The sequence below is a fragment of the Crocodylus siamensis genome, chromosome 6 (genome assembly GCF_052110815.1).
Source record: "Crocodylus siamensis isolate JL-2025a chromosome 6, ASM5211081v1, whole genome shotgun sequence".
Classification (NCBI taxonomy): Eukaryota; Metazoa; Chordata; order Crocodylia; family Crocodylidae; genus Crocodylus; species Crocodylus siamensis.
This window is the reverse complement of record NC_143400.1, coordinates 17,446,385-17,471,348: the sequence shown is the minus strand read 5'-3', so window position 1 is coordinate 17,471,348 and position 24,964 is coordinate 17,446,385. Positions and strand designations below refer to the sequence as shown.

Genomic DNA, 24,964 nt, shown 5'->3' with positions numbered 1-24,964 from the left:
AGATGGCTGCCATGATGGGTCTGCAGACAACAGGACCCTGGAAGTCTGCTCTCTCCACCCTGTCACCTCCTGCATTCCTACAGCAGCTCTGCCTGAAGGACTCCAGCACACGACCTACCTTATCTACATGGATCATGTCAGCTCAGCACCGAAATGCGCTCACCTCTGGGGCGCAGCACAGCAGGTATCTCATAGTGCACAGCAGCACGACAAATGAAGCCAGTGGAGCTTGTGACATTGTGATAAGGGTCCAAACCAGAACAGGAATTTTGAGATGAATTTTAATCCATTTAAAGGCATGTTTTTGTGGGTTTAGCAGTTAAATAGAAACTGCATTTGTCAGCAAGTCCTTGAAGCTGCTAGTTTCAGCCACTGGGATGGCAGGAAGAGAAAATCCTTTTCACCACACAGAAAAGGAAAGAAGTTATTTCAAGACCATTGTTTGACCTTCTCTGCTTGTCTTGTAATCTGTCTCCAGACCTTGTGAACTGTTTCATTTCAAAACAAACATGCCAGTGCTCTTTTCCCCGAAACTAAAACACACAGCCCTGAGAGCTTGGGGATCATGACCCATGCAGGTGAAGAGCCTTGATAAGATACAGCCTGAAGTGACTGCATTCTGTGATACTTTAGCAACCTATTGGCATTTACCATTACAGAAAAGTAAAGAAGAGGGAAAACACACAATTCAGGTGAAAATTAACGGGGAGACATCAGGGGGCTGTGCAGGCAGCTGGAGCTGCAGAGAAGGCTTTCACAGATGCACGGGCAGTGTAGGAGAGGAGCTGAGGTTTACTAGATGACAGTACCAAATCCCAAAAGGGTCCTGGAGATGAAGCAGGTGGTCCAAGGGGTGAAATCCAGGCCCCCTGGCAGTGAGTGGCTAAGCTCCTACTGCCTTGAATGAGGCCAATACTTCACCCCAGAAGCATGGTTTTGAACTGGCCTCACAGATGCCCAAGGGATGTGGGAAACAGTAGAAGATGGCAGGGCCCTGGTCTCCAGTCTCTATACTCTCACTGGCGGATGTCATTTACTTGGATTTTAAAAAGGCCTTTGACTTAGCTTCCCACAATGTCCTGATGGTAAAATTGGAGAAGCAGCAGCCTCAAAAACTTAATGGTCCAGTGGCTATAAAACTGGCTCTGAGGTCAAACCCGGAGAGTGTTAATAGATGGAACCAAGTCCACATGTCAGAAAGGTTGCCAGTGGCATCCTTTGGGGTTCACTACTTGGACTAGTGCTTTTTAACATATTCATCAGTGGATATGGGTGTGAATATTGTATTGGCAAAGTCTGCAGATGACACCATGCTATGAAGGAATGCAGTCACACTGGAGGACAGGCTAAGGACACAGGCTGACCTGGAAAGGCTTGTAAGGTGGGCGGATCAAAACCTGATTATGTTTAACACCGAAAAACGTGAAGTGCTCCATCTGGGGAGAAATAATACGCAATACACTTCCAGGCTCGGTAGTGCTACATTAGCTAGCACCACAACTGAAAGAGACCTAGGGGTCATGACTGACCACAGAATGAACATGAGCTACCAGTGTGATGCTATAGCCAGTAGAGCGAACAATACACTAGCATGCATCAAGCAATGCATCTCAAGCAAAACTAAGGATGTTACCCTCCTGCTCTACTCAGCACTGGTGAGGCTGCAGCTGGATCCTGTTCTGGGTGCCACATGTCAAAAAGGATGTGGAGAAGCTTGAAGGAGTCTGAAGGAGGGCCACTCAAATGATTAGAGGTCTGGAGAACAGGCCACATGAGGAGAGGCTGAAGGACATGGGACAGTTCAGTCTGGAGAAGAGAAGACGTAGGGGGACTTGGTGACAGCCTATAAGTATATAAGGGGTGCACATCAGGGGCTGGGAGAGCATCTGGTCACCAAAGCACCTCAGGGAAAGACAAGGAATAATTGACAAAATGCTAGAAAACCGCTTCAGATTGGATACAAGGAAAAACTTCTTTATGGTTTGAGTGTCCAGACTCTGGAACAGACTCTCCCCAGAGGTAGTACAGTCACCTACCCTGGAGAGCTTCAAAAGATAACCTCAGCAAGGTGGGTGTTCAGTTATCTGACCTTAGCAGTCTTTCCTGCCCTAGTACAGGGGGCTAGATCTAATGCTCTTGTGAGGTCCCTTTCAGCCTCTAACTTCTACGCATCTATGAATACAAATAATTGTCAGGGTTATTCTAACTCATGAGGTGATGGAGAAGGACAAGTCCTGTGGAGGGATCACTTGGCTGGGAGCCACGGAAGATCAAGGAGGAGCAGACTCAGCTGCTCTGTCTCTTATTTCAGGCCTGCCAGGTCCGAGTCCCCCAGTGACAACGATGCCTCCAGCCAGCTTCAGGTGCCAACAGCCAGTCCCTGACCAATTTCTGGAATAAATTAGATCCATGCCTGCTCCCTTTACCAAGACCAGGCCCTGCACAGGGATGTCTGCATTGACTCAAGTATCTCAGCTGATCAAAAAAGCTGTTCCTGATTCACAGCTTGGCTGGGCTAGGGCTTTCTGGGGAAAGATCAAGCTTATGGCTTGCATGCAGTGTTGCTGTGTGAACAGAGCTGCTGGTGAGAGGTGCTCTGGCCAGCTTGCCCTGCTTAGCAAGAGGAACACAGGGTGCTCTTTCACTCACAGCTCCCCTTATATACTTATAAGCTGCCACCAAGTCCCCTCTATGTCTTCTCTTCTCCAGACTGAACTGTCCCATGTCCTTCAGCCTCTCCTCATGTGGCCTGTTCTCCAGACCTCTAATCACACCAAACAACCACCTAGTTCAGCTGCACTAGAATAAATCACCAGCTGGAGACACTTCCAGGACAAGTGGCCACATTATCTGGAACAGCCTGCAGGGAACCTGCAGGTTGGATGAGGAGCTGTAGGAGAGACCATTTGGAGACTGATGCCAATAAGCTCCCTGGAAGCTCGACGTGCCGAAGCAGTGGGCAGCAGCACTGGGCATAAGACACCACAAGACTAGAAGCAGCAGCACTAAACAGAAATCCAGTTACTACAGTCCAACTGGACTCCCTTCATCACTGCACACCCTCTGCGATTCATTGCTCTGTGCATGAAACATTACTGTATTTACGGATGCTCAGAGCTGAAGAAAATGCCCTGCTCTGCCCCTGCCAGGCTAGCTGAGTTAAGGTTTCAGCTGACCAGTTCTCACAGAGCTCATTTCACTCCACAGCATCTTAGTCGGCAAACCACAGATCACACCCATGTATTGTGTGTCACCCTGAGGGGGGCCAAGGCTGTATTTCTAGGTAATGGGCAGACTTCCACTCAGAGCAGGGCTCTCCGTCAGCCTTTCTGCAATGGAATATGGGACAGCCGTTTTGTTCCAGTCCAAAAGATAAGGCAGCCACTCTGAGTGCTCTCTTTTTGCTTCCTCTCCTTTGCCTTTTGTAGGCCTGGATGTAGGCCCCAACCCTTACAGAAGTAGAGAGGATACAGAGAAAGTGCACACATTTACAAAGAGAATGGGAATATCCTGGTTTTATAGTAGGTGCAATAAATGCAAGTATACATGTACCTGGAAGAACAATTTCCCCATCCTGCTTTAGTCATAGGGAACAAGGGGACTGCAGGTCCCCCCCCGCCCCAGTCACCCTGCACTCTCCCCAGCTGTGTGCCCATTCCTCTGCTAAGTGAGCCACCCCAGCTCAGGGCAGGCAGCACCTCAACTGGCCCCAGCTTAGGGCTGAAGCCAAAGCTAGAGCTGAGTTGCTACTTACTTCAGCCAATACTCGAATAAAAGACAAGGCTTTGTTTTCCCCACGCTGGGAAAAGACCCAGCACCCTAACTTGCCACTAGTAAAGCAAGGGGACAACAGAAGCCAGTGTTCTGCTGCTGCACGGGTTGTTAAAATGTGCTCAAGAGATGCCAAGCAGAGGGATCCCCTGCTACAGAGAAATGCAACCCCCCCCAGCCTGTACCAATCTGACCACTGAGTAAAATTCTTTCCTGACCCCAAATATGGTGTCAGTCTGATGCTGAGCAGAGGGGCAAGACCCTCTAGCCAGGAACCTCCGATGCGAGTCCCAGCAGGTGCTTTGGTACAGCCCAGTCACCATCCCGAGTCTTGGCTGCAGCCAACACCCAATGCCTCCAAGGGAGGTACAAAAGAAAAAACAAACAATGCATGTAGCTACAGGAGAGGGAAAATAATTCTTCCAGCCCCATGAGGCAACCAGCAAAGCTCAAAATCCTGGGGAATACCCATAGTAGAGCACAGGCATTGCTATACCCAGATCATCCCCGACCAGTGGCTGTCCAACCTCTTCTTGAACACCTCCAGTGATGGACTGTCTACAGCTTCCAAAGGCATCTATTCCAGCGCCTCACTTTTCTAACAGTGAAGAAGCTTTTTCTGGATATCTGATCTAAACTTACGTTGCTGCAACTACAGACCATTGGTCCGTGTCCTACTCTGCAGCAAGAGAGAAAGGGTTTTTCCCCCCCCTTTATCTCTATGACAGCCGTTCAGGTAGTCCTTACGTAGAGTTTGGATTATGGACATGTCGGGGATGGTTAGGACAGGGCTGATCCTGCCTCAGGCAGGGGGCTGGGCTACATGCAACCTCCGGGGCTCCCTTCCAGGCCTACTTCTCTACGATTCTGCAATTTCACGACTGCTATCACGCCCTGTCTTCAGTGCTTTTTCCACATGCTGAACAGACGTCCTTCCACGTCCCCTCATATGACTTGTCTTCCAAGTCCTGGACTCTCTTGAACTTCTACCTTGTCTTTTTTAAGGCAGCACAAGCTGTACAGAAGACTAGACGACCCTTAACCAGTGCTGAGTAGAGAGGCACCATCACCTCCTACGTTGCACACCTAGTGCTCCTGCTGACACAACCCCAAGCTGCATCCTCCTCTTCCGTGGCTGCATCGCGCCGGAGTCTGCGAGCCGCCGCGCCTCCTCGACCTTTCTGCAGCCGGGCACCGCCTGCACGGCGTGGACCGCTCTTCCCCCGGGGCAACACCTTGCACCCGCCAGCTCCGCCGCGCGCCAGCGCTGTCCAGCCCACGTTTCTCCAAGTCATTTAAGACAAGGACATGCAACCTTGGCATGACCTTGGCAAAAGCCTTGCTGAAGTCCAGGCGTGATCGCCTCCAGGCCTTACACAGCTGTGCTGCCCCATTCAGCCCTCCTTGAACCTATGGTGCTGGCCGAGGCTGGAGAGCGGACAAAGACCCCTGCTCTCAAGGCCCCGGGCACGAGCATTTCCAGCCGCAAACGCGGGCTGCGCAAAGCTCCCGCGCCCAAAACCACATGCGCAGCTGCTACTTCCACCCGGCCGCGGGTCCTTTAAATCGGCGTCACGTGACCGGCTCCGCCGGGCAGGGAGAACGGAAATAGGTCACGCGCGACCAGGCACTTCCGGTGTGGGGTGTTTCGAGATGGCGGCCGGCTGGCTGAGGTGACACCTGGGCCCCGGGCGGGGCGGGCGGTGGCCCCCTTCTCCCAAGCCTTGGCCCGGCTTCCCTGCTAGGGTTCGCGGCGCAGCGGGGCTGCCCCGGGGCGTAGGTGGGCGGCTTGTCGATGCCAAGCGGGGAGTTGAGCGAACGTGGCTGGTTTGCGGGGTGGGAACGAGCGGGCAGCGGCCCTTCCCCTCCCCCCGATCTTGATAATGACCAAGGATGAAGATCTACAGAAGCATCTGGTGCTAGTGAGCTATTGAATGGCAGGTGGAAATCAGGGTAAATGAATGTCAAGTGATGCACAGGGGCAAAAATAACTCAAACTACACCTACGCTACGATGGGCTCTGAATGAGCTGTTATCATCACACAGGAAAGATCTGAGAAGTGTGGACCCTTCACTCAAAACAGCAGCCATAAAAAAAACAAACAAACAAAAAAGCCCCGAATGAAATGTTAGTGGTGGTTAAGAAGGGGAATGGTAAACAAAATGCAAAGTATGGTGAAGCTTTGAACACCGTGCATGGCTCTGGCCTGTATGCCCCAAGAGGGATGCAGAAGAACTGGGGAAGGGTGGCGGGGAAGATGCGGGGTATGGAGGGGTTTCTGTATGAGAAGAGACTCAGCTTATTCAGTTGTGGGGGGGGGACATAAGAAGGGTTTGCAAAATACAAAATGGGGAAGAGAAATTAATTATTTGCAATTTCTCTCTCAGTACAAGAATGAGGGGTCACAAAAGGAAACTAGTAGGTAGTACATTTAAAACTAACGAAAGCAAGTTCTTTTTCACATGGCATGGACCGAGGTGTGAGGTGTACAGGTGGTAGCCCAGAGGTCACAAGTTCAAGGCTGTAGCAGAAGTGCTTATGACCTGGCCTGTCAGATTCTGGCAGATTTGCAAATTCTGCTAAATAACTTGTCATGAGGACACAAAAAAAGGAAAGGACTCATTGCCACCAGATGTGGGGGAAGCTGAGAGTTTAGCTGGACTCCAAAAGTGATGGGACTCATTATTGGAGGAAAGGGACATCAGTAGCTATTGAGCACAGGGGTGAGGGGCACGGCCTCTGAATCAGACCTTAAGTGTTGGAGGCTGTAAGTGAGAAAGAAACAGTGAAAAAACCCCTGGTGAGATCTACTTCTCCCTGCCTTTCAGCATCTGCTCTCTTCTCTTGTGTGACACCAGGCAAGATAGATGTGGGGTCTGCCCCAGTAAGTAGCAGCTTTTTTTTTCATAGGCAAGAACATAAAAGGGCTGGGCAGGGGTCTTTACTGCTATTACAGTCTTGAAAGAAGGTTAGATGGTTCTGATATTTATAATGGTAAGAACAAGGAAGATAAAACTTTATCTTCCTAGTTTTTCTAAAGTTGGTATTAGATGATTTCAGACTATTAGATCAAGAATACATAGAGTTAAGTATGTTCTGCCCTGTTGTGAGCTTTCTAAGGTTTTGTAACAGAAAAGTTGCTGTAGTATTTTTCTGTAGTCAAAAAAAGCATGAGAACTGAAAGCTGGCATTTTCCAAGTGTGCCTCAAATCTGTTAAGGGATGCCTCAAGTCTAACAAGGTTGAAAACCCCTGTGTAAGATAAAAAGATGAAAATGCTGAAACTTGAACAATTTTCTTTTCAGCTGTTTGACTTGCAAAATAGTTTAATTAAAAATGACCTCTTTCGGTCAGGTTTCCCTTTACATAACTCCAGTTAAAGTAACTCATACTTCAATTGGCCCCACCTCTTTGTCAAAATAGGGCAAGACTTGCTTGTTCTGGAGCATAATTAACCAAATACTTCCAGAAAAAAGTTTGTTGTGGATCAGTAAAAATGCTCTCCATATTTGGGTCTTCTTAAAATAATGCAATTGAATATAAAGTAGCATAGGGTAGGGTGCTACATGTGCATGTGTTAGTGTGTTCTTATTAGTGTCTGCATCAGCAGTAATAAATGTGTGCCATGATAAAACTTTTTTCCCTTTCCATACAGATTGGGATTTGTGTAGTGGGACAACTCTGATCTATACACTTCCCTGTGGCTGGGGCTGCAAGTGGTGCTGATGTGCAGCTACTGCCCAGGTGATGCATGGCTCTCCCTCTGCAGCTGTCAATGAGGCAGCTTCATGGGCCTGCAGGCCTCATGTTAGCTCCTCACAGGGTGCCACTTGGACAGTTCTGGCTTAAATGATCATATAGATCCTAGTAGGGTGGAATTGCTCTCATTTTTCCCCTCTAGCAAACAAATTGATTTCAGCATTGTCTGAGAGCATGGCTCATTTTGTCACTAATGTGTCCATCCTTTAGGAAGGATTTTGAAAAAGTTGGAGAGGGTTCAGAGAAGAGCTGCAGGAATTATTTGAGCACTGAAAAACTTGTCCTATAATGGGATATTAAGGACTTAAGTGAAATTAGTTGATCATCAAGTGACTTTGATCATAACGTGTGGCTTAAGCTTGTTCTATAAGAACCTATACAGGGAGGGTGCATATTAGAAACTTCATTGATTTCGGTGCACATGCAGCATCATTAAGCAGACAAGAATTTCAGAAGTTGCAACCAGAAATATTCAGAGTGGAAGGAAGATGTGGGGTTACTTTTTTTTGTTTGTTTATTACAGTGAGGGTGATTAGCCACTTGAGCAGCTGTCTAAGGGTGTGTGGATTATCATGTTGATTTTCTGGATGGGGTGGGATAAAAACAAAGGTATAGCAGAGTAGAGCTCCGTAAGGTTCCTGAATGTAGAATTGAGGCCCAAGTGTTTTCCTTAGAGAAATTTTCCATCTTTTAGTTTTGATGCAGGAATTTGGGCAAAGTTCTTGGGTCTGGGCTATGCAGGAGCTTGGACTTGATGTTGGAAATGGTCTCTTCTAGTGTTGAAGCATATGCATGTCAGTGATTATAGGCTAGTTACAGCAGGGTTGGTAGCTTCAGTTATCAGTGCTGAAATTCTTTGGTGTTCAGCTCTAAGGTTATTGTCCACACAATATGCACAAGCCAGGCAGAGACATAGGAGATGAATTACACTTGGTTAGTAACTTTTATTTGTAATGTTCCCAGCCTCCTGGACTTTTGACCACAAGGTTACTGGTACTCATTTTTCTCACGTGGATCAAGTTTAACAAAAGATTTTGCTCCCACCCCTTCCTCTGTGCTTTGGCATTTCTGTATGTTTTGTAAACATGCCTTTGGCTGGATGCGGCATGGGTTATTAAGAAGCTTTGGTGGAAAGTTTTCTAACATGTATAAGCAGAGTGGTGCAGATCATGGTCAAGATAACTTTAAATGAGCTGACTTGTATACCAGAAGCAGGCTGGCAGCAGCAGCACAGGCTCAGTGTGGGCTGCAAATCATGTTTGAGACGCAGAGTAAATTAGCCAGTGCTGAGCCCCATGCTGCTGTGGGTGGGGTGCTTCCAGCAGTCCAGATAGCTGTCTGCTGTGCAGAGACACCCTTCACTTGCAGCACAGAATCTCCAGGTGCTGGGAGGTCCATTGTTTTTTTGCATCTGAAATTTTAAAAATAGTATGTAAAGTGAAAGAATTGATGCATTTTGGGCATACAGTGGCTCCAGCTGCTAAAATATGAGATCAGTGCATGCATTATCATCCTCACAGTGGAGTGTGTGCGCGCGCGTGTGCATGTGTGCACCTTTTAATGTGCAGAAGTAACACCTTTACGCAAATGGTAAGAGAAGCAGCAATCCTCCACCCTTCCCCACTTTTAATTCAATATAGAAGTGTTTCTTTTTCTGCATCTCCAAAACAGTTGAAAGCGGTCCCAGGTGTGAGACTTGGGTAGCCTCAGCTATCATAGTGTCTAAGCACCTCTCAGTCTTGTATCTTCTCAGTCCTGCCTCAAAGGTAGGGTAGTGCTCTTCTCCCACGTTGGATAATCCTTCAAGTGAGGCAGACTGGATGACTTGTCTGAGGATATGCCATGCACCTGTGATGGAGCTTGTTGACCTTGACTCCCTCTCCATCAGGCTGCCTTTCCTCCCCTTATGGTAAAGGCAGCTCAGCTGAACTGCCGATGTTTCTGCCTGAAGCTGTTGTGATGAAAGAAGGAATGCTTTTCCGGAAGTTGTGACCCTTCTTCCTTGTGTCTTGGAAGTACCTTGGTTAATTTGTCTCTGCTTTCCAGAAGAATGTTTAACTATGGAGGAAAAGAAGAGTTGGCCAAAATGGGAGACTTTGCACCTTAATTGTCTTAGTTGTGGTTATTCTTGCTGTCATTGCCATAGCTTTATAATGAAAGACATTGCAGAAATTGAGCCCCAAATAACCACAAACTATATTGATCCAGACAGTGGCTGTATTAAGGTGCAGAGAATTGATCTTGGAAGGCAGATGGCTTTGAATTTTTAATGCTGGGTTTGCACAACAACCTGTGTGATCTTGGGCAAGTCACTGAAGTTTGGCATAATATTCTCTTTTTATTATTGCTATTTTAGTTTGTATTATGCTGTTGAATGTGGCTCCCAATCTTGTATCCAAGTGCTGTACAGTGAAAGAACAAAACAAAAATCTTTGCACCAAAGACTAAAATAATTGTAGATTGATTCCAATTCTCAGAGAGCACAGGGCCTTGTGTATTGGAAAATCTCCCATGTCACACTGCTACTGAAGTAAGCAGGAGACAGCTCCTTAATTTATGGAAATTGTCATAACTCCACTGAAGTCAATGGAGCTATGGCAATTTAGAATTATAAGAAGAAAGGAGTATAATATAATTGGTCCCATAAATCCATGCTAATTGGTACCTAGTTGTTATCAAACTAACTTGAGGAAATACTGAGTAGGAGTCAAAGGTCCCAGGTCCATTCCTGAGTCCAGTGGTGTCCTGGGCCAGTGTGCATAAGGCACACCAGCTTCTGTTCTGATGGCATTCCAGTGAATGATCTGGCTGCCAGTTCACATCTGGCTCCCACTTATCCATTTACAGCTCTGTAGAAATATGGGGTGGGGAAAGTTGGGGGGGTGGGGGGGAGTTTATTGCCTCTGTTTAATAGCGATACAACAAGAGCTCTTAGAATATTGTACCCAGCGTCTGGTGTCCACACTCCATGAAGGATGTGGAAAAATTGGAGGGTTTCATTGAAGACCCATAAGAATAATAAATTATTTGGAAAACCTGTCCCTGTCTTTTAATGAGACAAGTAGTGTCTGATCTGCTTAGACTACCAGGGAGAAATTTAAGGGGTAACTGTATTATGGTGTACAAGCATCTCTCCGGGAACAAAGGGCACTTTTACATGTGCTTTAATTAGATTAGCTCTGAGAGCCAGTTTAATTAAGATGCTGCGGTGTCTTATGTATTAGTGTCCCCGTCCCTTCGATGAGCTTTAGTTCAAGTGCCCCTGCTGCTATTTTCTAAACACGAGGGATGCTAATATATGAGATGCAGGAGGCTGCTGGAATGTGGTTATTGCCACGTTCCAGTAGACTCAGTTAATCAAGTCTGCTCTGATGCGCTGAAATTACATCACCTGCTTGTGTACAGGTATCTAAAAGTTTGATAAAGGGTTTTTTGATCTAGCAAATGAAGGTGTAACAGTCTAGTGACTGGAAGCTGAAAATAGACAAATTTAGAGTAGTAATAAGCTGGGATTCTAGTTTTCTCTGTTTGAAAGAATTCTGAATTTTTTTATTAAAAAACCCCAAATATGCATCTTTGATTATGATGAAACCCCATTTTGTGTGCATGTATCAATTGAACACAATATGTTATTGACATATTTACAATTTTAAAGCAATTTGGAAGACTACCAGTGGCTCAATCATTTTGATAACAAATTCAAAATCGAATGACCAAATTTGTATGTATTTAGAATTTATTTTATCATGGAATATCAACTCTACCTGCCCCCTTTGCTCACCAGCATGCAGGTCCAGTTGCAGCTGTCCCACCCTGCTGCTTTGTGGCACTGAGCCACCCTGATATGCCAGTGCCCTACCCCTGCCCATGCCATTGCCCTTCACTCCCAACCCACCATCTCCCTACCCTCCCCATCTCTGCTGGTGCCCCTCACTCTTGACCTACTGTGCCCTGGCCCTGATGGTGTCCTTCACTCCCAGCCCACAGTCCCCCATTCCCCTAGTCCTGCTGGTGCCCCTCACTCTCAACCTACTGTGCGTGGGGGTGTGGGGCAGGGGGTACGTGGGCAATCGGCTATGTGCCAGGAGGTGATGGGGAGCATGTGCCCTCACTGATTTCTGCATCCACAGCAGGACATGGGCATGCAGCCTGGCTAGACCAGTACTAGACAAGAAGTGCTGTCACGGCCAGTGAGTGAGATTCAGTGCAGGAGGGAGTGCCATGCCGCCATGGCCACCAAGGTGAGGTGCCCCCTGCCTACCTGGCCGCGGGGGTGGGGCTGATGTACGACTCCAAGCTGCCGCCACCGGGAGCCCTGCACCATTATGGCCACCAGGGTGAGGTTCGGTGGTGGTGTGGAGTTGCTCCCCCCTGCTGCTGCTGGGCTAGCAGGGGGTACCTCATCTTGCTGGTGTCGTGGTCCTGGCGGTGGCAGCACTGAGCCTCCCTGCACTGGGTCCCGCCCGCTGGGCTGTAGAGGTGGCTCCTGCCTGGTGCTGGTCTGGCCAGGCTGCAGCCTTGTGGTCCGCACTCTGTGGATGCAGAAATCCGGGGGGGCACATGCCCCCACATGTCGCCTATGCCTCCCCATAGACTTACCTGCAGAGAGCTGTGGAAGCTGCTCTTCACCATGTTGCGTTGCCAGCCACGTGCGTGTGTGCGCACACATACACATGACCCTCTGCCTCTGATTGCCCTCTTCCTGCTACCCCCAACCCCAGTTAGCCCCTTGCAGGCTGGAATTCTGCCAGCATCCAAGGGGAAACCTGTGGTTTCCTGAACTTTTCTCCTTTTAAAGTAGAAAATCTGCATAATTTTTGTGGGAAATGGAAAACCTGGATCCCTGGTAATTGGGTTCAGGTCTTGAAGTCAGCCCTAGATTTCAGGAGGGTGGACTTCACTGAGCTAAGGAGAATAGTCAGGGAAGCACTGAGGTCCCAGAGGGGAGGAGAGCCAGGTGTCCAGGAAGAGTGGTTGCTCCTTAAGGAGATGGTCCTCCAAGCCTGAAGAGAGGTAATCCCAACATGGATCAAAGGGAGCAGGAGGGCACAAAAGCCCCTGTGGCTTACCAAAAGCATCTGGGAATGTTTCCTAGCTAAAAGGGAGGCATGCACCCAATGGAAGGGAGGGGCCATCACCAGGGAGGACTATACTGTGGTTGTTTGGGGATGCAGGGGGACAGTCAGGGAGGCCAAGATGGAGATGGGACTGGGCCTACCTTCCTGGATCAAGGGCAGCAAGAAGTCCTTTTTTAAATATGTGGGCAAAAAGAAGGTACCGAGTAACATGGGGCCCCTGCAAAGACGCTAGGAAATTTGGTCGTTGCACCAGACGACAAAGCTAACCTATGTAACGACTTCTTTGCCTCCATTTTCCTGAGCAGGGACCAGATCGGCCACCCTTCAGGCCCCAGGGGAGGTGCATCTAGGCCAAGGGGCGGGGAGAATCTAGTCAGGGAACTTCTGGAGGGACTGGATGTATTTAAATCAGCTGGTCCGGATGATCTCCATCCCAGAGTGCTGAGGGAATTAGCAGAGGTCATTGCAGGACCCCTGGCACAGCTTTATAAGCACTCATGGTGCTCTGGTGTGGTGCTAGAGGACTAGAAGAGGGCCAACGTGATTCCCGTCTTCAAAAAGGGGCAACCAACACAGGTTCATTAGAGGCAGGTCCTGTCAGACCAACTTGGTGGCCTTCTACGACCAGGTCACCAAATCCGTAGACGCAGGGGTAGCAGTGGACATAGTCTTTCTGGACTTTTGGAAGGCCTTCGACACTGTTTCTCACTCCGTTCTCATTAAGAAACTGGGGGGCTGTGGTGTCGACACCTACAGTCAAATGGGTCACCAACTGGCTGAAGGGCTGCACCCAGAGAGTGGTCGTGGATGGGGTCATTCTCAACCTGGAGGGATGTGGGCAGTGGGGTCCCGCAGGGCTCAGTCCTTGGGCCTGCACTGTTCAGCATCTTCATCAGCGACTTGCATGAGGGGATAAAAAGCACCCTGTTCAAATTTGCTGATGACACTAAGATGTGGGGGGGACGTGGACACGCTAGAAGGGAGGGACAGGCTGGACAGGTTACAGGGGTGGGTGGACGAGAATAGAATGGGATTCAACGCACCTGGGGAGGAAGGACCAGCACCGTACCTACAGGCTGGGGAACTCCCTTCTCGTCAGTACAGAGGCAGAAAAGGATCTTGGAGTCGTCATTGATGCCAAGATGAACATGGGCCGGCAGTGCGGGGTTGCAGTCAGGAAGGCCAACCGCACCTTGTCATGCATCCACAGATGCATCTCGAGCAGGTCCAGGGAGGTGATCCTCCCCCTCTATGCAGCACTGGTCAGGCTGCAGTTGGAGTACTGCGTCTAGTTCTGGGCACCACACTTCAGGAAGGACGTGGACAACATGGAGAGGGTCCAGAGGAGGCCACTCGTATGATCGGGGGCAGCCTGCCCTACGAGGAGAGGCGACGGGACCTGAACCTGTTCAGCCAAGAGAAGGCTGAGGGGGAATCTAGTGACTTGTTACAAACTAGTCAGTGGGGTCCAGCAGGCACTGGGGAAGTCCCTGTTCCCCTGAGCACTGCCAGGAGTGACCAGGAATAACGGTCACAAGCTGGCAGGGAGTAGATTTAGGCTTGATATCAAGAGGTGCTACTTCATGGTCAGGGCGACTAGGATCTGGAACCAACTTCCAAGAGAAGTGGTGCTGGCTTCTACCCTGGGGGTCTTTAAGACGAGGCTTGACAATTACCTTGCTGGGGTTGTTTGACCCCAGTACTCTTTCCTGCCATGGCAGGGGGTCGGACTTGATGATCTGCTCAGGTCCCTTCCGACCCTACTAACTGTGCAACTATGAACTATAGAAATCATTAACCATGAACCGACCAGGGGCATAGTGGATTTTCCTTCTCTGGAAATTCTTAGATCAATATTGAATGTTTTTCAAGAGATCTGCCCTATCTGAGGGTTGCTGATGAGCCTGAAACTGGCATTTGTTATGACAGGTCCCATGGCTTGTGCCACCTAAGCTGTCATACTGGACCGTCACCAAGGTCCATTCTGTTCTTGAGATCTGGGCCTCTGCACCTGTTGGGGATCTGTGGCCAGGTGTTTTTCCCACTGCTACTGAGCACTGCAGCAGAATGGTTCTAATGTCTGTGCCTTGTTATGAAGCCCTGGGATAAGGTGGAGCAGATGTAGCCTGTACGTGCATGAGGATTAATTACTGTTTGGAGAGTGCTGCAAATGAAAGTGCCAGGCATTATCAGATGTTTCATTCTCTTCCTGTCACCAGGAGTGTAGGGCTGTCCTTTGTGCCTTGTCCTTGACAGAAGCTCATGGAGAGAACGAATGCTGTAGATTCCAGCCCACCTCTGCAGACTTTCGAGCTGTGGCTGGATTGGTGGCCTGGCTCTGCCCCTCTTACTGGAGAAATGCCCTTGAATGTCAAAGTCACAATTACTGCAATTGATGTGTAGAGAATGGCTCCCACTGCTTCGGGGGGCCATAAAGTCCTCCTTCACTTTTCGCCCTGAGTGTTGGTGTCTGAAAAGCTGTGTGCATTGGGCTGTGACAGTGACCTGCCATCTCTGTAACAACTTAAAGCCTAACAAATGGCGTTGGTGAAACAATATAATGAAAATGAATGTTTAGAAGGGAGGTGGGTGATCTCTCTGTTTCCAGATGCTTGGAGAACTGTAGTCTGAAGCAGCTCTTTTCATATAGCTTGGCAGGCACGCCATTCTGGGGATGTTTACCACCCACCCTCGATAATTGCTTGTAGTGAGAGTGAAGAATGGACTGCCCCAGTCTAGATGTTAGCCCGGAGTGCTGTTTGTGCCTGTCTTATAAACAGCTGAGTGCAGTAATTATAGGGCATCATAAAAAGAACACCCTGGGGCAGAATCTGGAGATTGTACTTAAGAGTCAGGCTCAATATTATTACAGTTGGTGTGTTAAAAAAAATAAATAAATAAAATAAAACTCCTCAAATCTCCAAGATTCCATTTCAAAACACCAGTCACTTAAATGCAGACTCTGCTGTTCCTCCCTTGCCATGGAAGTACCCCATGATGGTTGATTTTGCCATGCTGTGCGTCCATCTGACACTCACAAAGCTGCTTCCATTTTCTCTTTTGCAGATGTGCTGGTCAGCGACGCCTGTGGGCTCGGCTTGGCCCCAGTCTTTCTGTGCGACAGTAAGTTTGAGAGGGTTTTGCAAGGACAGGGATTAATTTGTTTGTCCTAGAGGGATCCCTACTGAGCCTTCCATGTATGGGCACGTTGTAGTAGTTTAATAATTCTGACCATGTGTAGAATGTGTAGCGCATGCTGTATTTTGGCAGGGTATGTATTGCAAGCCATAACTGGCAAGTGCTGTCTGAGATAATGGGTGTGCCCTGGGATAGAATACACATCCAGCTGGAGGCTGAGATTGGTGCGTGCCTGGGGCTCAACTTTGCTGCTGCTGAATCATATGTACACCCCAGTGGGTTACAATGGGAATAAACCAAGCTGTTTTAAGGGAGCCTGGAAGTGTGTTAGGATGTGTTGCATCGATGGGCTTTGCTTTGGACCGCCCCCTTTCAGTATTATTGTTTGCAGGCTCTGTAGTAACTTTGTACCTCACAAGGGCTAAAGTAAGCAGAAAACACCCCAGCTCCTGGACTATGCTCAAGCCGTACTTCCAGGCTTGGGGAGGGAGAAATTGTTTTCCCTTTGCTAAATCGGGCTGTACAAGTAATTGCCTTGTTATCTCAGGAACACGAAATTACAAGGTCTTTATTTGGTACAATGTACAATTACTGTGGCAGTAAAGAGTAGGTTGCATGCTATCAGTGTTACATAATGTGTTATCAGATATCTAATACTCCGCCTTGGCTGGGATGGTACCTCACAGGGAGCAGGTGCCTTGGAATCAGTATGGAAAGGAGCTTAGTACACGGTATCTCCCCTTTTAGAGCTTTATTATTAAACATTGAGAGATGGTGGTAACGCTGTCTCCTGTGTGTTCATCCTGTTATGGGCTGTGTTCCTGCATTCAAAGCAAGCTAGGAGCTGGAGGTCCATTAGTATGAGACACAACTGCTGGCATGGGATTCTCTGAAAAGAATACTCTAGCTCAGGGGCTGGCAACCTATAGCCTGTGGTTTGGATCCAGCTTGTGGATCAATTGGATCTGGCCTGTGGATTGGAGTTCAGAGTTTGGGGGTGGCGGAATTAACCTGCCCCACCCATGTCACAGCCAGATGAAAGAGGGAGCAGTGGCAGTGGCTGCTGCATCCTAGCATACGCCTGCCTTCGACCCAAGATGGATTATTCTGGCTTACCACCAAAAACACCGTTGACCCCTGCTAGTTTGTGGTGGTGCTGTGTGATGAAATGTCCCTTTATATTGCCCCGTGGGTCAAGCAGAACATTTTGCAGGTGCTGTGTTGAATGCTAATAAGTTATTTCTGTTGGGTTTTTTTTTTCCTATGCACCTCTGACATTCTGCCCCCATGTCTGTTCTAGCATGGTCCCCAAGGCAACAACAGCGAAGGAGGAGATGTCTCAATTTTGGGAAAAAAACACCGAGTTGAAGCGTCCCATGTCTCCTCATATCACCGTTTACAAGTAAGAACTGTGGGCATCTGCATCTCAATGGGATGATACCACAGTGGCCAGCAAAGGGGTTTGGAGCCAAGTCCTGGTGTCCTCCTTTTGGTAGAAAGAACTCTGTTCCCTTTATGGCTCACAGAAGCCCTTGCTATCGGGGAGAAGATTGGACTTGCATTTAAAGTGTAGAAGTGGGGTGTATGTGTCGGGTTGCTATAAGCACTCGTGGTGGTGGTACTTTTTCTGTCTGTGTAGTGTAGATGATACTGCTGACCCATCTTATGGGGTCTGAGCTCAGTTAATATTTTTGAAGCCCTCTGAGAATTCCTGAGAGATGGTGTTAGAGCAGGACCAAAGAGTATTTCCAAATGTTGGAGGGCTGGGAGCATCATGGAGGCATATGCCCTGCAAAAATAAATTTCTGCAGCTGTGGTGGTGCTGCCCTGGGATCAGCATGTGGCCGTGAGTACATCTCATGCAGTGTCCAGTGCATCTCTTTTGGGATGTTTCTACAGTCTAATGCTGCTGTAACTAATTTCCTGATGTCCTTTTGAGTTTCCCTCATGTATCTGTATTTTGATATCTTTGGGCCTGAGTCCTGTCATGTCCCTCCTATCTGAATGGCAATAACATTTTGACCTGTTCCACTTTCACCCCTTTCCAGCCTTCCCAGGGAACATTGCCGCTCTCATTCCCAGCAATCCTGCCAGAGCGGCTTTCATTCCTGAGCCACTTCTACAAATTTCCTGGCCCTTCTCCTTTCCCTCTTGCTAGACTCTTGGAATAATTCCAAATGCAGAAATACGAGCCTTTTGGAGAAGACTCCTGGCTTCTCCAAAAGGCTTGTATTTTTGCATTTGGAATTATTCCAGGAATCTAAAACCAAACAAAAAATACACATGGCAGCACAGAGTTGTCCAAGGGTATACTGGTTGTTTCTCTGTCTCTAAGCTGCTTTTCAGCAGGAAGTCTGAGTCCCTGTTTTGTGAGCAGAGCTGCCAGCCTGTACCTCAATCTTCATGCTGCATCAGGTAGCTCCTGGACCTGTATCTACATTCCAGTATGCTTCAGACACCTCATGCACGCATTTATGTCCCCTGCTCTGTGAGTGACTAGTCTTGCTGACAACATCTGTTGCTTTGCAGGTGGTCTCTGCCCATGGTGATGTCCATCACCCACCGTGGTACTGGTATCGCAATGAGTGCAGGTGTGTGATCCTCTGGTGGGGTACCTGGTAATAGATAGGCAGAACTTTTCTTTCACTTACTAATATCGAGACTGTTTTTTGGCTTCCTTCTCTTTCTGATCGTAGGTAATAAGATTTAACTCAGGTTGCTACAGGTGTAAGGCTGGGATGGGCTTTCCTGGCTGCACAGACAAATCGCTGTGGTAATTTACAGTGAAGTTTTTCAGGGCTCTTAAACTCATTCTTGCCATACATGCCAGTGTCTGGCATCTGGGCTGTGTTGGACCCCTGTGCTCTTTACACATTTACGTTGTGCTTTTTTTGGGAGGGTGAAGGAGACAGCATTCCCAGGGAGCTAGAGAACATGGTTATTAGAAGTCAGGAAAACCTGTGTATTATTGTAAAAATATGCCACTTGGTCACCCAAGGGCTCACAGCAAGTCGTTGTACTACCATGGCCTCACCTTGCTGCGTGGGCACTGATTCACCCTTTTCGTTCTCGGACAAAGGAGATTTCTATGGTCTGAGGCCAGCTGTGCCCAAAGAGCCTGTGTGAAGGAAAGCCATAGTGATGGACATAGTTTTAGGACATTGTTGTTAAGTACAAGTGGAATCTCCTGGTGCTCTGGAATGGGCTGTGCTTTTGCAAATAGGACCCTTCCTGAGGCACTGCTGTGTTTACAGTTGGGAGAAGGGGGCAGCAAGAATGGCACTGTGAAACTGTTCAGTGGTTTGTCTCTAGATACGAGCTGTTTGGTTAAAGAGTATGCACACTAAAAGCCTGGGGAGGGAACATGATGTTGCCTTAATACACAATTGCTCATTACAAAGTGGGTGGAATCTCAAATTAAATCCACAGGAAAAAAAGGACTAGTGATGCTCTGTTCCCACTGAAGAAATTTAGACTAAAGGCTAAATAGAAGTTTTGCTGAGACCATTGGTGCTCCCCTAAGGGGGTCCCTCAGGACAACAGGGAGTTGTGTATCTAAAGTGACATCTTTAGTGCAGGTGTGACCTTGGGGTTTGTTTGCTATGTGGCACTAGTGTGCCTCTAGCAGTTTTGAGTTCATGCATTTATCCCCCAATTAGCTGATCTGGGGATCTGAGGATTAGCATCATGCCAGAGCTGAAAGGCTGAAGATCCATCCTAGTGCAGAACATCAGTCACATAAGCTTATAGAGTCTGAATGGGTTACCCACATGAACTGCATCAAGATCAGTGACATAGTAGCTAAATACAGACCGTCAAAAAGCCCAAGGCTGAATCAATTCAATCTTCGTAGGCTAGTCTAAGCTGCGTAGATTGAACTGATAACCAAGTGAACAAACATTCACTTTTGATTCCAAAAATGCAGGCACATGCTTGCAGTGGCCCAGGCCAGAAGTTGAGGGGAGGGGGAAGTGCTAGAGCACTCCTCCCTGCTCAGCTGGAGCAGATGCCTTAGAGCAAGGCTAGCCTGCCTGCCCCGTGAGGGAGGGGTTTGTGGGGGAAGTGCTGGAGAATTCTGAGTTAAGTTGAATTTGGAGGGGATCTGGGACAGAAGTTCAATAAATGGGTTTAACCTAAATCAGTTAAGTCTGACACCACATCCATCCAGGTTTATCTTAAACTGGTTTCAGCCATTTTGGAATTGGTTCATGTGCACTGAACTTCTGTTGTGTTACAGGTTTGAACCGAGTTCCAATCACTTATATCAGTTTGTGTGTAATTTCTGTCCTTGGCCTTAAACTGACGTTAGTTACAATAGTGCAGTTGTTTCCTTGTGGCTGATGGCAGTTCAGTCCCTAATGATAATCCATGGGCTCTGCTCTGTAAAATGGTTTCAGGGCCAACAGGTGGTAACCTAGGCCTCTGGCACACGTTAAAATAACATTGTGATTGGGATCTGAGAAATGTTATGCCTCACTCCCAAAGTCGCATGTCTGTCATGCCTGATGTGCACCCTGCCATGGGCAGAGCATAACATTTCCCAATTGCATGACTGCCAGGGTAGGAAGAGGTAATGTACCGGTCCCCTGGGGCTGCCCGTACTCCATCCCAATACTCAGCTTAGTGATGTGATAGGACCCAGAGCTGTCCCCTGATTCCAGGTATCAGATAGGGAGTGGCTGTCTCCCAAACCCCAGGGTTGGTTTGTGCTTTATTCCGGTGATCAGTTGATCATTGGACTGGACATGAAGGAGCCCCAGGACTGGTTTGGGACCTCTTGTCATATGACGAACATCTTTGTGGCTGGTTTGCCTTTTTTATTGCACGTTAATCGCACCATAAATAAACTGTCTGCTAGGAGCCCCTGTGCTAGGCAGCAGGCTGCATGTTACTGTGGTCTAGGCTTTGCAGTCCTGTCTTTGCCATCTCCAGCTTAGAGCTGTAGCTATGAAAGTACAACGCCCCTTCAGGGTTAGGAAACGCCTGCCCTTCCTTGCTGGGGGCTGTGCCATTAGCCAGCAAGCTGTGTAACCTGCTGTTCAGGCTTGCAGAGCTGCCATTGCCCATAAATGGAGATGTATTTCTGTTGGAAACGTGAACTGTATTGATCTTTGCAGTTGGAACAAAAAATGGTTCCTCCTGAGGCCCTTAGAATCCAAGGGCACCCATACACATGCTCCAGGGTAGGAGTGTTGTAATTGGAGCAGCTCTTGGCAGTGCTCTAATTAAAATGCCTGCAGCCTCTCATGGTTGGTTTGTTTGTTTGTCTTTTTGGGGGGGGAGGAGGGCTGGTCCTGCTATGAACAGGGGGTTGGACTAGATGACCTCCTGAGATCCCTTCCAACCCTAACTTTCTATGATTCTGTGTATTCAGTGCCCTGGGCTTCAAAACAGCAATGGGGGTGCTTTAACTAAAGCTCATTCAATGAACTTTAGTTGAAATGCCCCACCACCATTTTGAAACCTGCAGACTGAACAAATGTGACAGCGAGGCTGCTGGAGCGTTGTAACTGGAACACTCCAGCAGGCTCCATTAGTTAGAACTGGAATGCATTGGAGCAGGCGTTCCCACATGTCTAGGCACTCCAAATGGCTTCCCCCTCTTTCTGGCAGTCTCTCACCTGACAGATCTGCAGTCAGCAGGATGGAACTGAGGAGGGAACTACCTTCTCCTTAACCCAGGTCAGCAAGCCCCTTGACTCCAATGGTCTTCAGAAGCATGTATGAAAGCACAAGAAGTCACGAATGGTTGGGCTGAGCAGCACTTAGTTGGATGAAACTGGCTTCAGCTCCTCAAGGCAGTGTGCAGGAGCAATGCATTTGGGCTCCATTGGAAAGAGGGTTATTTGGCTTGGCTGTGTTTGATCATTCTATTTGTTTTGGCAGCACCATCTGCAAAAAACCTTTTGGCTAGAAATAACAGAGGAGCCTTTGCAGCTTCTCTAGCTAGCACAGCTACTTGTGTCAGCCTGTCTCTTTGTGCATTGGCCTCTTCACTGATGTCAGCACAGCTTTGCATGCGGCACTTAGCCACAGGGCCCAGATCTTGCTAAATTGGCTATTTTGTTAGCAAGTAGCTAGCAGCTTTTTTGTAGTGCAACTTTAGACCCTAGAGGACTCTTGAGGAGCTTTTATCTTACATTTTTATGTGCTCGTGTCCTTTCAACCCTGATTTGTGCAAGTGCTTTAGTACATGTCACTTCACTCACATGAATGTTTATATGAGAACTCGTCTGAACATTATTACTAAGTATGTGCTTGCATAGTCAAGGCATACAGCCAGGCACTTGGGAGTACAGCTAACTAAGCACATGACCAGTCTCATTGACTTAGCTGGGACCTCGCTGAATTAGTGTGAAAGTGACCCTCCATCTTGCACCCTATTTGCTCTCACCATTGGCTTCCTGAGGCAAGCTGATATTTTGGCTAGAGCTGTTCTTTATGCTGTGTATTAGCCTGCCCTCCCGGGGCAGACTGCACCCAGCAGCTAGTGCAGGAGAAGTTGGTCACTTCCCCAGATTTTCCTTCTTGCCAGCATTGCAGGAAAAATAAAAAACTGTTGTGGCAGAGTTGTGCTGACCTTGCTGGTATAGGGATACAGGAAGAGGTGCAGGATGTGATTCTATAAAGGTGCATATCTACCTTGCTTTTAGGAAGTAAGCTACTGGTAGCAGCTGAGCTTGACTTGTGTGCTTTTTCTTTCTTAGGGATCACTTGTTTTAGCCTGGCTGCCCTGGTCGTTCCAGAACAATTTCCTTATTACTTGGAATTGGTGAAGTCGCTCAGCCTGGGACCTGTTCTCATCTACTCTGCTAAGTTTGCTTTGGTTTTCCCCCTTAGCTACCACACCTGGAATGGAATCCGACATCTTGTGAGTAGCCTTCACTTGGAGGGGTGTGTGTGTATGTGCATGCACACATGAGAATTTGTCTGTTGCCATGGGGAATTTGTGGTTGGGTCATCTGGGTAACACCTGTCACAACTACTTACGTCACCAAAGTCGCATTTGAAAATGGAAGCTAGAGTTCCAAGTCACTCAAGTGCCTGTGTCCCATATTCAAACCTGATTTAAGTCGTTCAGACACTTCTGGAAGCATTAGCCCTTCCTTGAAATCCCAAGCTTGTAATATTGTTATCCTGTTCCAATCGGAGATCTTCCAAAATAATGTTGCCTTCCATTGTTTAGTGTGAGCTCAGTATAGCCACTTTGCCTCTTTCTGGCATGGTGCTTTCTGCTGTGACCTCCTTTGTTCCCCTTGTGAGAATTTAAGCCCTAAATTTGCCATGGATTTAAATGTGCAGAATTATAAAAAAAATAAGGGCAGTGACGACTTCAAGAGGCCTTGTTAAACTCAAGAGGCAGAGCCAGGAGCACCCCCAGGTCCCCAAGCTCCAGTCCATGCTTCTTCATGCTCTGCTACTGCGGCTGTGTGCAATAACACATCCATCAGAAGCCTGATGGGTAGGGCTTGCCATGTGTGTGATGATATGAACAAATCCTTCCAGCTTACTCTGTGAAGCATTACTGAAGTTCTTGTCTAGCTCTAACTTCCTCTGGGTCATCTTGGCTGTTGCCCTGCAGCATAATCCCTCCAGCACTTCAGCCCGTCTGTCTACCGGGACTCACAAAACCATAGTTAGCAGCCTGCACCACCCTCTCTCTGAGTTGTGCAGCCCTTGTCACAGTTCCACCATCCCTTACTTACCTTTTGGGCAGCTGTCAGCTCTCCCTCAAATTGGTAACCATGTGCTAAATCCAAGAGCAGTCTCCAGCTTCATGTTGAGGAACTGTTCTCTCCTTCCCTGATCTATGAGATCTCATGTCTGGGCCTGTCCTAGCCCCTTTTCTAGTGCTCCCTTCCTCTCTCCCCCTTCCCCCTTGTTCTAGAGGCCTAGCCTACCTGAAGATTGGCTACCAATTTTTTTGTTTTTGTTTTATATATTCTAGTGGGGAGCCCTGATTACGTGCTGAGTGTCTCTCTCTTCTTTCTCTCTAGATGTGGGACATAGGGAAAGGATTTAAGATGCCGCAGGTCTATCAGTCTGGAGTCCTGGTCCTGGCCTTGACCCTGCTTTCCTCTGCTGGACTCGCAGCCATGTGATGGTGCCTCCTGGCTGAAGCCCTCCCCACTCCAGAAATGATTTGGTTCCTCATAGCCCATGTGGACAGTCCAGTCCAAGCCCAGCTCAGGGTGTGCATGTGGGGAGAAGGTGCAAGAGACTCATCAGTTGTATATTGCTGGGCAGGGTGGGACTGTCCCTTTGGCATAAAACTTGTGGATGATCAGTTTGCTTAATTGCTGGCCCAGAAGGATGTAATGTGTCCAATCAGCCTAATTCAGTGAAATCTCAGAATGCCCGTCCAAGAGGCCATGGCAGGCCCATAGTCCCAATACTGGATGTTCTAGCCACAAACGGCCGCCCCTTGGTATCTGTTAGCAGTTGATCCTTAGCTACTTTGAAGACACTCTTGGGAGCTGCCTTCTTTGATGGGGCTTTGCTTTCTAACTGTCTCTTTTCAGTTGTTTTCTGCTCTGAGAATCCTGAGACAATGCTGGTACTGTGTCCCCTGCCTGGCCTGGAAGGCCTTGGGGGAGGAGATGTGAGTGCCTGTAGCCTAGTGTATGTGTGTAGGCTTATGTAAAGGACAACTGTCCCGTGGCTGCTGGCACTAGTTCTGGGGGAGTGAGTGTTGCTTGAGCTGCCAGTGCCCTGATGCTAGGGAGGGGAATAAGGAATTGATGCCGTCCTGGGGAAAATGCCAAGTGTTGGGATTTGGGCTTTGTGCTGCAGTCAGCGTCCTGTGGGCTTTGCCTTGGGGAGTGGGGCGGGCCAGCCCCTGCAGAGTGGTGGGAGACTCGCAGTGGAGCTTTACATGAGGGGGCTGGGAGCAGTGAATTCTCAGCTCTGTTTGGTGGATCCCACTCTTCAGCTAACAAAGAAAAATGCACCTTGTGTTTTCAGGGACTTTAGGCAAAACTTGCATTTCTCTTCACTCCTTTATGGCGACTGCCAATGCACTATCCTCTTGCAATGCTGCTGTGTGCTGCCACCAGCTGTTCCTTAGCACACACGTGTCATTTGTAATGTACCCACCCTTTCCAGTAAAGCAGCTTTGATCTTTCACATCACATACCAGTAGCTGAGTTCTCTTTTCAAATGAGTAATTTCTCAGGACAGCAGCACTCTGACTGGCAGGACATGGAAGGAATGCATCC

At 48.2% G+C, this 24,964-nt stretch overlaps 1 protein-coding gene across 2 annotated transcripts; it reads left to right on the top strand.

Annotated features, from left to right (window-relative positions):
- Positions 1–5,368: 5,368 nt before the first annotated feature.
- Positions 5,369–24,877, top strand: SDHC (succinate dehydrogenase complex subunit C). 2 transcript variants are annotated; one of them, XM_090051460.1, is made up of 6 exons: positions 5,369–5,444; positions 15,675–15,731; positions 17,047–17,148; positions 18,276–18,337; positions 22,454–22,617; positions 23,744–24,877. In XM_090051460.1, exons 1-6 carry the CDS (start codon positions 5,425–5,427, stop codon positions 23,846–23,848), a joined length of 510 nt encoding a protein of 169 aa, XP_089907586.1. In that variant the 5' UTR covers positions 5,369–5,424; the 3' UTR covers positions 23,849–24,877. The 2 variants fall into 2 exon arrangements, with proteins under 2 accessions (XP_089907586.1, XP_089907587.1); XM_090051461.1 differs by lacking the exon at positions 18,276–18,337 and having other exon boundaries at positions 17,047–17,139; positions 22,461–22,617.
- Positions 24,878–24,964: the final 87 nt, after the last annotated feature.

Excerpts from the sequence above, each read along its gene's own strand:
- SDHC (XM_090051460.1), top strand. The coding sequence starts at position 5,425 with ATGGCGGCCGGCTGGCTGAG. Across the intron at positions 5,445-15,674 it reads ATGGCGGCCGGCTGGCTGAG|ATGTGCTGGTCAGCGACGCC; the intron begins GTGACACCTGGG and ends TCTCTTTTGCAG. Across the intron at positions 18,338-22,453 it reads TGGTATCGCAATGAGTGCAG|GGATCACTTGTTTTAGCCTG; the intron begins GTGTGTGATCCT and ends TTTCTTTCTTAG.